This window comes from Canis lupus, chromosome 18 (genome assembly GCF_048164855.1).
Source record: "Canis lupus baileyi chromosome 18, mCanLup2.hap1, whole genome shotgun sequence".
Classification (NCBI taxonomy): domain Eukaryota; kingdom Metazoa; phylum Chordata; class Mammalia; order Carnivora; family Canidae; genus Canis; species Canis lupus.
The window spans coordinates 49097344-49111182 of record NC_132855.1 but is presented as its reverse complement, the minus strand read 5'-3'; the positions used below and the strand labels follow the sequence as shown (position 1 = coordinate 49111182).

Here is a 13839-nt window from a genome sequence, read left to right as displayed (position 1 = left end):
AAGAATTTTGAATAGTTGTTAGTGGGAAGAATTAGTGTCAAAATGACCACAGCCAAGGTGAGTAACAGGTTTTAATGGAGTCATTTTCAGTGTGTAGCTTAGAATCTGTGCCCCCTCCCGCCGTGTCACTCATTCCCATATCTGCCACTCTTAACTTCCCTTTTTGTTTTTCTTTACTATTTTCTCTCTCTTCCACAATCACCTTTTATTTCTTTTTCTCATTTACTGAGACTAATAAGTTGTTATTTTTAATGAAGTTGTGTTCTCTTTTTAAAATCACATCCCATGTCATCTTTTCCTAATTTAAAAAGTTGCTGAATTAAATTCCCTATTAATTTTCCCTGTCATTACTTCTTCCCATCCCATCCCATCCCATCCCACTCTCTCCCTGCCCAAAACACCTTGTAAGTAGATCTCTACATTTTTTAGAGAGAAAAATGTGTTCCATTCTAAGCATAGGCCATCCTTACCCTAAATAATCACTTTTTAAAAAAATTAGCTGCAGAGTAATATCCTAAAGGGCATAAGTCAGTAAATTATTAGCATATTATATATGTGATCTGAGACCATAATTTTATTTCATTTTTTAAGAAACCATTCTGTGGTTGAAATTTCTCTGTGTTTCTTTAAACTGTCTATATAAATCATTTATTCAGTGATGAAAATGACTAGCATAAGATCAGATTTACTTAAAGAGCTGACAGAAAGTGTATAGGTATTCACTTACATATATTTTGAATTCCATGTTCACAGTACCTAAACAGCACTGTGTCCAAGTCAGTGCTTTAGAAGACGTATTTATGGTAGTGTTGTGCTCCTACCGTGCTACCCATGCCATGCTTGGTATTGCCAGCTTCTTCAAGGGCGTCTTTCTGCCTATGGCTGCCGCACTCCTTTGATGGCCTTCTGCTGACATGAGGCCAACACCTAAATACTAATGAATGAGTCAGTATCTTATGGAGAATTACTTTGAATATTTTTAAAAGAAAAAGATCTGTAAGTCCAGAAAGACAAGTAGTAGTATTAGAAAAGTTGTAAAGACCAAAATAAAAAGTTTGCCCTAAGAAAATTCTTTTTCTTTTGAAAATGATTTAGAATTGAAACAACTGTATGATTTCATTTTTTTAATAAAATAATTTTTATTGGTGTTCAATTTACCAACATACAGAATAACACCCAGTGCTTATCCCGTCAAGTGTCCCCCTCAGTGCCTGTCACCCACTCACCCCCATCCCCCGCCCTCCTCCCCTTCCACCACCCCTAGTTCGTTTCCCAGAGTTAGGAGTCTTTATGTTCTGTCTCCCTTTCTGATATTTCCCACACATTTCTTCTCCCTTCCCTTATATTCCCTTTCACTATTATTTATATTTATATTTATTATTTATATTTATTATTCATTTTTAATTATACCAGTATTCTACCTTTATATAAGTAATATAATTCCAGAGACAAAATAAACAAAATAAGTATTTTGTATAAATTATTGCTCAGTTTAGTTAAAGTACACTTAGAGCAGTACTTCTGAAATTTTTTTTCCTGAATCTCTACAGAGTCCTGTATTCTCTCTTTTTAAATGAGAGTTAAGATCAGAGAATATTATTTACAGAAATTAGATTTTAATGAGACCCCTTGAGGTTGATATTTTTTTCCCCCTTGAATGTAGTTTATACTAGATAGAAGTACTTTAGTTAGGGATAGTTGGTTCAAGCCTTGTGAGGTAGGTACATTTTGAAAGCTACCTAACCTAACTGACCTCTTTGAAGAGAAGTTCTGTGCTATGAGAAGGAAAGTTTATTTTGAGTTAAAGCTTATATATACACATACACAGACACACACACACATATATGTGTGTGTAATGTTACATATTAATATCATATGAGGTATGAATGTAAGTATATAAAGTTATAAAGCTTGTGAGTAAAGCTGAGTTTTCCTAGGAGAGCAGAAGTCTCTTCAGTTGCTCTTAGACATCTTAAGTGTCCTTCTCACCTAACAACTCCAGGAATCTGGGTATCATAGTTTTATAAAATGATATTCCTTGATAATAGTTTTAAAGTTTCATCAGCTAAGGCTTTGTGTACTAAAATGAAAATGAACAGAAATAATCCAGCTGTAAGGGCAAGTATTATTTAGGGAAAGGTTTGTTATTCTAAATTATAAAATATGTTGGTGGCTTTATACATTAAGGAGAATGAAATATACCTTGAATAATTATTTTAAGACAGCAATTTATTTCTTCTTAACTTAGTTAATCCTGTCATTTGCTTATTTGCTCTTTTTTTTTTTTTAATAGGAAGTGATTCTAAAAAAGTAAGACTTTGGAGACAAAAATTTTTTGCTAAGAATTTATTTTTAAATTTTGCTAACTTTTTTTCCCCAAGGTATCTGATGGCCAAGAATCTACACCACCAACACCTGCACCCACTTCAGGAATTGTGGGTGCATTAATGGAAGTAATGCAGAAAAGGAGCAAAGCCATTCATTCTTCAGGTATATTTTCATGTGTATATGTATATTTAATTTTAATATTTGAAGTTCTATTTTCTATTTATTGTTGTTGTTGTTGTTATAGTCTGTTAGCTTTTTCCCTGCTTTTGAGTAACACTGATGTGGATTTTAGGGCAAATTTTTAAAAGTTGTTGCCACTGTGACTAATCTATCTGAAGCCTAATGAGTTCCAGGACACCATAGCCATAACCATAAATTGGAAGAACGACTTAAGAAAAATGGCAATTTCATCTCCTATATCAGAAATACTAATAAAATGCCTGGCAAACTTCTAAACGAGGCTTGAGATTCTGGATTTCATTCCTGTGACATTCTTGTGACATGAGAAATTCAAGTTCCCATAATTTGTGAGAGTCAGGGCTGAGAAACTGGTTTTCTGGGATTTGCTAACGAATCTTAAAGTTTTTTGTGTCTTCTTTTTTGGGATTTCTTAAAAAGTTTATTTGAATAAACTAGTCCCTATTCTGAGGCCAGTATTAAGCATATGTGCACCACCATATAAGTGAATATTCCTTTCAAAAGAGAAAGCAGTGGGTCTTGCTGATGTAATACTTGAGGTTTACTAAAGAGCTTACCCAGCATGATGGACCAGAATTAGTTCTTTATTCATATTAATCTATTATTTACTTTCTGTGGACCTCAGTTTTCTTACATGTTGTATGGAGAGAATTCATGAATCATGATTGATATGAAGAATAAAATAATATGTAAGTAACCAGCAGATTACATAGCACATAGTAGGTGCTCAGTAAATGTCATTTTTCTTCTCTTTGTTTCTCTGTAAGGATGTGGATATCTAGGATCTGTTACCAATATTTGTTTTCCTTAAATAGACCTCTTTCTTCTCATACTATGTAATAAAGATAGAATAGGCTAGTTCATTCCACAAATATTTATCGTGGAATTAAAAAAACAAAAAACAAAAATCCTGGCCTTCATAGAGCATGCATTCCAGTGAGAGACAAACAGTAAAATTAAGTTAGAAAAATACATGGTAAGTGATGATTATGTACTGAGGACAAAAATTAAGCAGAAAAGGGAGATATAGGGACTTCTAAGATGTGTGAGGGAAGTTCATTTTGAAATAGGATGAGGCCTAATAACTGATGGGACATTTGCAAGAAGACCAGAAGGAGTTCAGGGAGTAAACCATGTAGAAAACATGTTCATTCAGGTGGAAAGAACAGCAAGTGCAAAGTCCCTAAGGTTTAGGAACATTAGTAAGGTCAGTATGGCTGAGTAAGGAAGGGAGGGAAAGAACAGTAAAGTAATGAAGTGTGAGAGGTAGTAGGAAGCCAGTAGTGAGGCTTTGGAGGCCATGAGTGTCATGGGAGGCCACTGAAAGGTCCTTAGCAGAAGAATGGCAACGAGCCAGGAAAGAGACAGTAGAGGTTTGAATCAGATTGGTAGCACCAGTGAGCAGGGGTTGGATGCTTGAAATATTTTGAATCTGGAGATCTTTGGGTTTGCTGATGGATTGGAAGTGAGGTTTGGAAAAAAGGAGTGAAGGATAACTCCCCAAGATTTTTGACATGAGCATGAAAGGAGTGAAGGTTTGAGAGGAAATATCAGGAGGTTGTTTTTTTTTTTTTTTAATATTGAATTTGAGATACTTACTAAAAATTCAAATGTAGATGTTGTACAGGCATTTGGTTATGAGCCTGGAATCGAAGGGCAAGGTCTGGACTGTTAATATAAATTTACCTGCTGTTAAAATAGGTGAGGTATTTAAAGTTACAGAACTGGCTGGGATCATTAAAGAAGTGGATGTAAAAGGGGAAAGAAGGTGTAATAAGGTCTGAAGGCTGGAGAGTGTATTGTCTTAGAAGATACATGAAGTGTTGGAACGAGGATGGAGTGACGATCTGAGTCAAATGTGTGTGATCGGTCAAGATAATGAGAACAGGAAATTGAGCTTTAGCTTTAGCAACAGTAGGTCATTGGTGACCTGGAAAGACCAATGTCGTTGGGTTCAGGAGAGAATAGGAGGGAGGGTAGGAAGAGAGGCTGGCTTTTGAACTGCCTGCTGTGTTTCCTTAGTGGCTTAGTGTCAGTGAGTTTCCTGCCTATTCCTGGAATTATAGCAGGAACTGGTAGCTGAACAATCTTGTCAGGTTTATTTTTTACAAATTTTCTTTAAAGGTAGTTATTAAAGGGGCATTTCTTATTTGAGATATGTGAAAATTCAGAGGCCAACCTAAATGTGGGTTTACACATAAGAAGCACTGGTTGAAATTTGTTACATATTTACTAAGGAATTAGAATCCAAGTCTTCTAACTCCTATTGTAATCTTCAACTGACCATAATACTGTTTAGGTGTATTTTATTTGTTTCATCTTAAGTTGTCCTAGTAACCAGATTCCTCCAGAAATCGAATGGCTTTATTTCAGAAATTAAATAATTGGAGAAATCATCCAAGAATCATGTAATGTTATTTTATTTATATATATATATGTTTAGATTATTTATCTTGATGATTTTCTTCTAGATGAAGATGAGGATGAAGATGATGAAGAAGATTTTGAGGATGATGATGAATGGGAAGACTGATCTATATATTATATATATATATTTTTAAGGTGAAATACTAAACACTACTTTCTGTCTATGGGTTCTGTAAAATTATCATGTAAATGTTCTACCAATTTGCTGTATATTTTTGTTGCCTTTTTTGCTTTTTTTTATTAATCTGTGCAATACCTCATTTAATCTGTAAAGGTTTGTCAAAATCCTCTACAAAGCTACTCCCTGTTATTGTGTGCAAGTTTACACCAGGATGCTCACTTAATTTGTGAATATTTTTCATTCCATCAGCAGGGGAGTTTAAATATTATACGTGAGACTGACAAAAACCTTAATGTAATTTAGTTATAATGCCAGAAGGAAAACACTATTTTCATACCCTACTTTTTCTGTACCTAAATTTTCTTATTAAAATCTAGTATAGCACTACATTCTTTTTTAAGTGATACAGACCTTAGTTTATTTAGCCCCTTCATTTTGAACACCATGCTACATGAATGTTGAAGCTGACACATTGCACAGTTCTCTAGACATCACTACACTGATGGAGTTTTTTAAGTTGTAGCAGTATGCTCTACATTATGTCACTACAGAGACACTAGTCGGGAAAATTAGTGACACACCTCTTACAACAATATTGCCTGTTCTTGTACAGAAGTGGTATTTGGAGGCTGGAATCATAAGGAGACCTTGCATACCTTTACTTGACTGAGATTATTTTTATGCTATAGCAAATGTGGCAGGCTCTTTTTAGCAAAAATTTAAAGATATTTTTGGTATTACTCTTAAACAATTAAGTTTTTGCAGTTTGGGGGACTTTTGGGGTAATATTCTACATGAACTGAAGGAGGCTATACATTATGGTTACTTCAGTATCTAGTTAAATATACTATAAAAATCAGAACATTATAAAAATGATGTGGAATTATTTTTATTGTGTAATGTGTATGGATTGAGGTATTCAGAAATACCAGCCATACAAATAGAATCTAGCTGGCAAAGGTAAACACTGTAATGCTGAACCTATTTAATTTTTTAAAAATAATTTCTCAAGGTTTTTGTCAAATGTCAGGTGAAGGGTTACATTTTTCTTAAAAGATTGGTGGTCCCAGTGTCATATTTCTTGAAATACATAACTGAATGATAGATTCTTTTTTTTTTAATAAAACTTTACAACCTGCACATTTGTTATGTATACTAAATGATGTGTTAAAGTTAGGGTTTCCTTGCCTCTCTACAATACACTAATCTGCCTAAAGATGGTTGTTTTCATATTTATAGTGCTAATTACCAGACCTACCTACTTTAAATTTTAGGTAGAGAAATGATCTGATTTAAATACAGACACGTATTTTTCTCACATTGAGTCATACACAGAATGTAGTTCCAAATGTATTTCAATACTATAATCACAATATCCAACTAAAAATTAAGCTCTCTAGAATTGTACCGACCAAAATCTAGTATTGGCATGATCTTGACAGGCTGGACCTGCAAGATATGGCTTGAATTTTAACCAGTTATCACATAATCTCTAGTGATCATGCATCTAGTTATCATAAGAAATAATTTAAAAGGTTTTGTTGCCTGAAAGCAGTAAGTGGTACAGTAAGATAGTTAAGTTATTCAAAGAATGTTACCTTTCTTGCAAGAGTAATTTAAACACATGGGAAAGATTCTAGACTTTTTGTTTCTTGCAAAAACAGTGCCCTCTGCTGCTAGAAACCTTTTTCTGCTTACTCTCATTTTTATTGTGGCTTGAACTCAGTGACGCTGAGTCTGGTGTGGATGAGGCTGGACAACTACTAACCAATAGAGTTAGGAATTTGTGCAAATGGTAAATAGAACATTATAATTATTTTAAGTAAATATTAAACATCCTCCCTTTTTTTGACATTATGAAAAACATTTTAAATATTCTAGAAAGGTCCTTAAGGTATGCCAATTTAAGATCTCTCTTAACTTTTGGCCAAGGAATTCAAGGTTTTCCAGCTAACTTCGGTGTGATAAATATTTATCAGGAGCTGCTCCAAGGAAAGGATATCAATTCTTTGAGTTGGAAACACAATTTTCAACATGTAAGATGGGTATAAAATTTGCTAAAGGTAATTGAATTTATTCTTCAAGAAAAAAAAAGGCTTTCTGTTATTGTTGCACAAAGTCTAAATTACTATTGGTTGAAACACAGCAGCAGTGGAGTTGAGTCCAGGCATGAAGATTAAATCCACTGTAGATGTAACGGTTGCATGTTTCAGCCTTCCACCACCTTGCACTGTGGGCAGCACTGTATCTGCGCATTGTCTGAAAGCCTCCTGTGTATACTGCAGCTAAATGATTGTCCGGTAGCCTTCGCATTTAACAAACTAGCATGAGGCTTTTTATATCTAAATGCTACGTGATAGACAATTTCAGCTAGCCACATATTGTATGCGTGAGATTCATAAAGACTTTTCAATCATTCATTTCCATTTATCAACTGAAATTTTGTTTAGTATGTGAATTTTTTTTTGAAATGTATAGTGGTAGGATGTTGCACTGGTGGCAATTCATCATGGAGCATAATAAAATTAATTTGACCCAAATAGATTAAAGTAGCTGTGTTTTTCTTTATTGTTAAGAGACTAAAGTGGGTAAAAAATCATTTATTTACTGTAGACTACAGTAAAGGGCACACAGCAGTGAATGATGATGGTCGAAGTCTTCAGCAAACTGCGTGCCCCAAGAGAGTGTGCCATTAAATAAACACGGTGAGCAAAAAGAATGCTACACCCTGTTCTGCTGGGAAACGTGACAGCTGCTCAGCAGCTCCCTGGAAGCCACTGCTGTGGTATACAGAGCATTCACATTGCAAGGTCAAACTGAAGCTCTTTGGCATACCAAAAATGTTGAAGTTCCCTAAAATCCGAGTGAAACTGAAGTTTACTGGTCATTTCAGTAAAAGCCAAATATAGCAGTTCATGTGGGACTTAAATAAATGGTATCCAAGATGGAGCTTTAAACAGGAACTTCAGTTTTGATAAATAGAATTTTTTGTGCCACTGACTTTGGGACAAGTGGGTGTCTGAAGATTAAACTGAGTTATGGAATCTAGTGTGTAGGATGCTACAAAACGCCTCCTAAGAGCTTTAGCCGAATTTAAACATTTCAGTAATATGTTCTATTAAAAATTTGTTTCTACTGTGCAAATGTGAACACTAAAGAATGTATTAATCAAACTTAAAAAAAATTTTTTTGAGAGACAAATGCCTCAGAATTGCCCTTGTCGCATTGTATTTATCTAATCAAAGGAGAAATTCCTGAAATAACTTACTCTCCTTTAGAAATGGCGTTCTTAAAGGACAAGTATAGTGATAAAGTTTATTTATAGTATAATAGAAAATTCTCGATGAAAAAAAAATTTTACATTGCACACTTTTATTGACGTTATGTCTTGCCTACAAAATACAGCATTCTCCTATAATTTCTTAAGTCTTTTATTGACGGATTTTTTTAACCTTTGCTTTTTAGTGAACCCACTGGGAAAAGGTATAATAAATTGGCTGTTATGAATATGACAAGGAACATACTTTGCAGTTAATGCTACGACTGCATTTACTTCTACATGTGCTATGTGGTATCCTTGCATGAAGGAGTCCATTGAAAATTTTGGCTTTATAACAAAACATGTCTACATAAATCAGCTGTAGCTTTTTTTTTTTTTTAATATATATCAGTGGTCATCCTAACTATTGCTGCCATATTTAATTTCACACAAGCCCAGTGTAAATCTAAATTGGTCGTATGTACCACCATCAGGATTGACATATCAAGATCTGAATTGCACACAATCATTTTGAGTAAAATGTAACAGTAGCTTATATGTGGTTTCAGGTTAGTCAAATATTTGCGTATTGGGGAATTTCTAGTATTTTGAAGTCCTTTAATTTTTTAACAACCACAAAAATTTCTTACATTTTAGTAAGAAATTTTTTAAAATTTTCAAGAGGAAGTTGCATTTTAGCAGTATCAAATTACATTATGGAACTGGAAGTTCCAGGTATCATACTGACATTGCTTTCTGTCTTGGACTGGTTGGCATGTCTTGACCTAAATTCACTTTTATCTCGATTATGGCTAGATGTGTGGGGATTTTCATCCAAACCCGATTCTAAGAAGTTTTAAGCATCAATATCATCATATTTAAACAATTGTGTATTAAGACTAAATAGATAATGGACATTAAAATATAATTGTAATAAAGTAGATTTCCCTTCCTCAAATCTAAAATACTCATTTCACAGCTGAAAGACAGCTGAGTTTCATCAAAGCAACTCTCTTCAATAGTAGAGGGGCAAGCCTGATGTTAGAAGGAGCTATACTAGAATTCAGATCTGACTACTAGTTCGGTTGTTTTTTTTCATGCACCACAATACTGTATTATCCTCGTTTTTAAGATTTTTTTTTTTTAAGATTTAAAAAGGTTTTTTTTTTTTTTTTTTTTTTTTTTTAAGATTTTATTTATTCATGAGAGGCAGAGAGAGAGAGACCCAGGCAGAGGAAGAAGCAGGCTTCTTGCAAGGAGCCCAATGTGGGACTCGATCCTAGATCCCGGGATCAGGCCCTGAGTTGAAGGCAGACGCTCAACCACAGAGCCACCCAGGGGTCCCTCTGTATTTATTCTTAAATTATGAATAAATTACAGATTTACTTTGTTCCTGAAAGATTTATGGCTATAAATTTCACTCTTTCTCATTTGCCATCTGGGTGTTGATAGAAGCCACCAGCATCCTGTTCCCCTCTCTGCTGGGAAAGCTGGCTTGCTTTGAGGAGTCGGCCTCTGACTCTGAAGCATGTGATTGTATTTTGGCTCAGTGATGGTGGACACCCTACATTGTCCAAGCATTCGGTCATCACAGGACACTCTTGTCATTTAGTACTGGGTTAAAATAAAATTGAGCTTTATTTTCTACACTCAAATTATTTGTGTTAGTTTCCTATGGATGTAACAGGGTATTGCCTTTATTTAGACATAAGTATTTTGTAAGCCTTTAGCACTCAACTTGCCTGACAGAAAATTAGTTTGAGAACGTATTAATCTTTCTGTATAATTTTCAGTCAACAGCTGCAGTGTGAATTTAAAGACTGGGAGTTCTTCCAAGAGATCAAGGACAAACTGAACACTTTCAATCCAACTTCCTGGTTTTCTTATTAGTGAGAGAGGGGAGATTCTAATTTAGTGGCGTGTATTTCACCCTTACTGGAAAAAAAAAAAAAAAAAAAACCCCAGGAAAATAAAGCTTATATTCCAGTGCTTGTGGTGTTGAAAGAAACAAATTGAAAGGAAAAGGCATCATCATCCCCAGTTAACTATAGGGAGACCTAAGCAAAGCCTTTGTTCATGTCTCAATTCTATAGTGATCTGTTAAGGATCTAGCTCCTTAAATCAGCTTCTGTCTCTAAGAAGAAACAACCTTTATTTTATTTATTTACTTTTTTGTTAGGGTGGAAGTCTAAGGAGGCAGAGAATAGAAAGGAGAATTCGTTTTTGCAAGCAGACTTTTTGTCTTTGGGGTTGGGAAAACATTCAGCAAGTAAAATGGAGTGTGTCAAAATCTTCATTTTGGAAAGTGATAACTAGTTAAGAAGCTGATGAAATCGGATGTTTGGCTTTTGTTTATTTATTAAGCAAGGAAACAGGCGTACCGAGGTGGCCCAGTTGTTTAAGTGTCTGACTCTTGATTTTGGCTCAGGTCATGATTTCAGGCACTCTCATCTCAGAGTCTGCTTGAGATTCTCTCTCCTTCTCGCTCTGGCCCTCCCACTCCTGTGTCCTCTCTCTCTCTCTTTCTAAAATGACATCTTCAAAAAATTTTTTTTATTTAAAAAAAAGGCTATAAATGCAGAGGGGCCAGCTTTTTCTTAATTGTATATTCAGCTAAAACTCCATCTACATCAGTCTTCAAATGGAGAATTCAACTGTTTTTCCTTTTTTAAAAGATTTCTCTGAACTTTGCCGTGGATATTTGCCAAAGGCTGTGATGTAGTTAACATGAACAATTATGGAATTATGAAAGAGTCTGATTTAATAAGCATAATCCTAGAATCGCAACCATTTTCTTTCTAAGCCACTGGTAAGTAGAGCATGCACGTTATGGTTCTATTTCAGTGGTCTTGCTTTGTCCCTGGTTGAATGCTTGGAAGCTATAGAATATGTTTGTAAGGACCTGCTGCTTAAAAATATTTAGGCAATTTGAGTTGATTCTGAGCCAGATGATTGTGTTAGGTCTGCACCAGAGCCCAAGAGTTTACAACCACCGTGTCTGGGTCAGTCTGATGTGGTTTATGCCATGAAACTGTGCAGAGCCTGGCTCCATGTGCTCCTGAGCCTTCTCAACATCCTCCTCTTTCCACTTGCAATACTTGGCTTTCCAGAACAACAGAAATCACTGGCTTGATGGGAAATCACTGTATTTTTTCATAGATATTTCTTTATTTCCCAACTATCTAAATATTAAGCCAAGAATCATGCCACTGAGAAGAAAAGTAGGGAGAGACAAGTAGATTCTGCATTTGAGTTCAGTTTTGACTCTGTAAAGCTTACTTCTATTTAGACAGTTGAACTCCCAACAGGACTTGGTCATTGGAAAAGATAGGCTAACTTGTAGGGGGCAAATGTGTTCTTCCCACCACGTGGCTGGTTAACACTTAATTGTAGCCTTGTCTTTGTATCTTGGTCTTAGTTTGTGATGCATGGTAAGTTAGAATTGCAATAATGACTCCACACGCAAATGGCTTGACATAATAAAGCAAGTATCTTTCAACATTTGGAAACTATTGCTGTATCTTCATGAAGCTACAGCTGATTTATGTAGACACGTTTTGTTATAAAGCTTCAAAATTGAGGATAGGGATGGGCAGTGTAAAAACTGAAGGAATTTTTTGAGTTTTTCTCAAAAAGCTTTCAAATACACAAGTTTTAAAAATGTTAATAGGAACTGGCGAGTAAAGCAAGAAGGAACAGGAACAAGGAATGTTTCCCGAGTCTTCAAAAATTCCCAGACATCTATTTTCGGAGCTGCTAGAGGAGTGCACTTAAATGCAAGTGTTATTATCCTAATGTCCTATATTTAGCCAAACTCCTTAAAATGAATTAATGTTACTGTAGGTGGGAAGTAGGCCCCAGAATAAAACAAATCTGTTGTTCTGTACTAATATATCTCTAGATCAGGATTACAGAAAGTCACGTGGCCACGTAGCGCTAAGACCTACAGAGAAATTAGGCTTCCCACCTCCCCTGCCAGCTTTGTAACAGATTTTTTTTTTTTTTGTAGTTTATTAAATTATCTTGACATTGTTTAGGAATAGAAAGAAGGTGTGATTATGAACGAATGGCCAAAAGGCAAGCATCAGTGAAACCGGAAAGGAGGCTGGAAAAACCTTGACGCTGAATGCTGGAGATACACTTGTGTGTCTACCAGTGCATGTGAGCCACTTCCAAACCTGTTTCAAAATACAAGGTCTGCTCTAGCAGGTCACTGGAGATGTAGCCTTGCAGCCACTTAATTTTATTTACGAAATTGTCTTAGTGTGCATGAGCAAGAACATTTATGTCTATTGATGTATACAAAATGTATTCATGGAACCACCCTGATCTGTGGAAATTAGAACAACTTGCCCAGATACAAGGAGGAGGGAGTAGTGCACAAGTACTTGACTGGCTCCATTTAGTTTGAGAACTAGCATTTTAGCCATAGGTCCTGAATCTTAGAAGGTTTACATTTATGCACTCAACATCTAATGAGAAAATTTGGGAGGAATTACAAAAAGATAAGGAAAAGATTTATATTTGTAATCATTACTCACAAGACTGACAATGGGTCGAATGGTGAAAACTTAGGCTAGTTTCAAGATTTGCTGACTACAGGCTCCTGAAAGGATCGATTAATATAGACTGCTGTATAATTTATAAATGCAGCAAGAATTTAAGTAGGTCACTGATGTAACATAGGAAATATACGGATATCCTTCAAGAGTCGTCAATGCTAAGTCAGAATTTCTCCACGGCTGGTTTTTCTCTTATACTTGGGGAACAGGACCAACCGTTAGGCATGGCATTTTGGGCGTGCAGATTCTCAGTATCCAATTTACTATTCAGTGAAATGTTTGTGCTGGTAACATGTAGACAATAATCTATTTCTTCCAAAATAACTGACCTGAATTAACATGACCTTGACAATGATATTAATTGACTCACCAGAGCAGTTCTGATAAGTCTTTTGGAGAAACAAAAATGATGCTGTGTAAAGTTCAAAATACAGAACATTTTTTCCTAAGTTGGTTTGGTTTCCAGCCTTAAATTCCCATTGACAATTTTTCACAGCATCTACCCCAAAGATAGAAACTACTGCACCATGCTGAAACAACAGGTTTCAGAAAATTACGAAGGCTGCTTTCCCCATCTGAGTTACTGTTTCTCTTGAAAGCATTTATCCTCTTAACTCACCCTCCAGCATTACTCTTTCTCTTAGTATGGTAGTGATAACCTCCCTTGTGCTTAGCCCTCCTAGAAATTATCCAATACAATTTTTTTGTTGTTGTTTCATGTCATTCCCTTCTACTTCCCTCCCTTGTCACAGAAATGAACAGTAATTGTCAGATAATTAAAGAGGCTGAGAAAAAAAAAAAAAAAGAGGCTGAGAGTATAAAATGCACAGAAGAGAATTGAGTTCACGTGTGTGTTTTTGAAACTTGGGAGTTGATACTGGGAAATAGCATAGTGAAGATCCCATGGACTTTGTGTAATAGGAAATACTGCCCATATTCAAATA

At 35.3% G+C, this 13839-nt stretch overlaps 1 protein-coding gene across 3 annotated transcripts in view; it reads left to right on the top strand.

The window, feature by feature from the left end:
• The window catches only part of WASL (WASP like actin nucleation promoting factor), a 72986-nt gene extending 65372 nt beyond the window's left edge, over positions 1–7614 (top strand). For all 3 annotated transcript variants that reach the window (XM_072784415.1, XM_072784416.1, XM_072784417.1), the window contains 2 exons: positions 2382–2490; positions 4998–7614. In XM_072784415.1, coding sequence (XP_072640516.1) covers positions 2382–2490; positions 4998–5059 — 171 coding nt within the window. In that variant the 3' untranslated portion in view covers positions 5060–7614. The remainder of the gene's footprint in view (positions 1–2381; positions 2491–4997) is intronic.
• The last annotated feature ends 6225 nt before the right edge of the window (positions 7615–13839 follow it).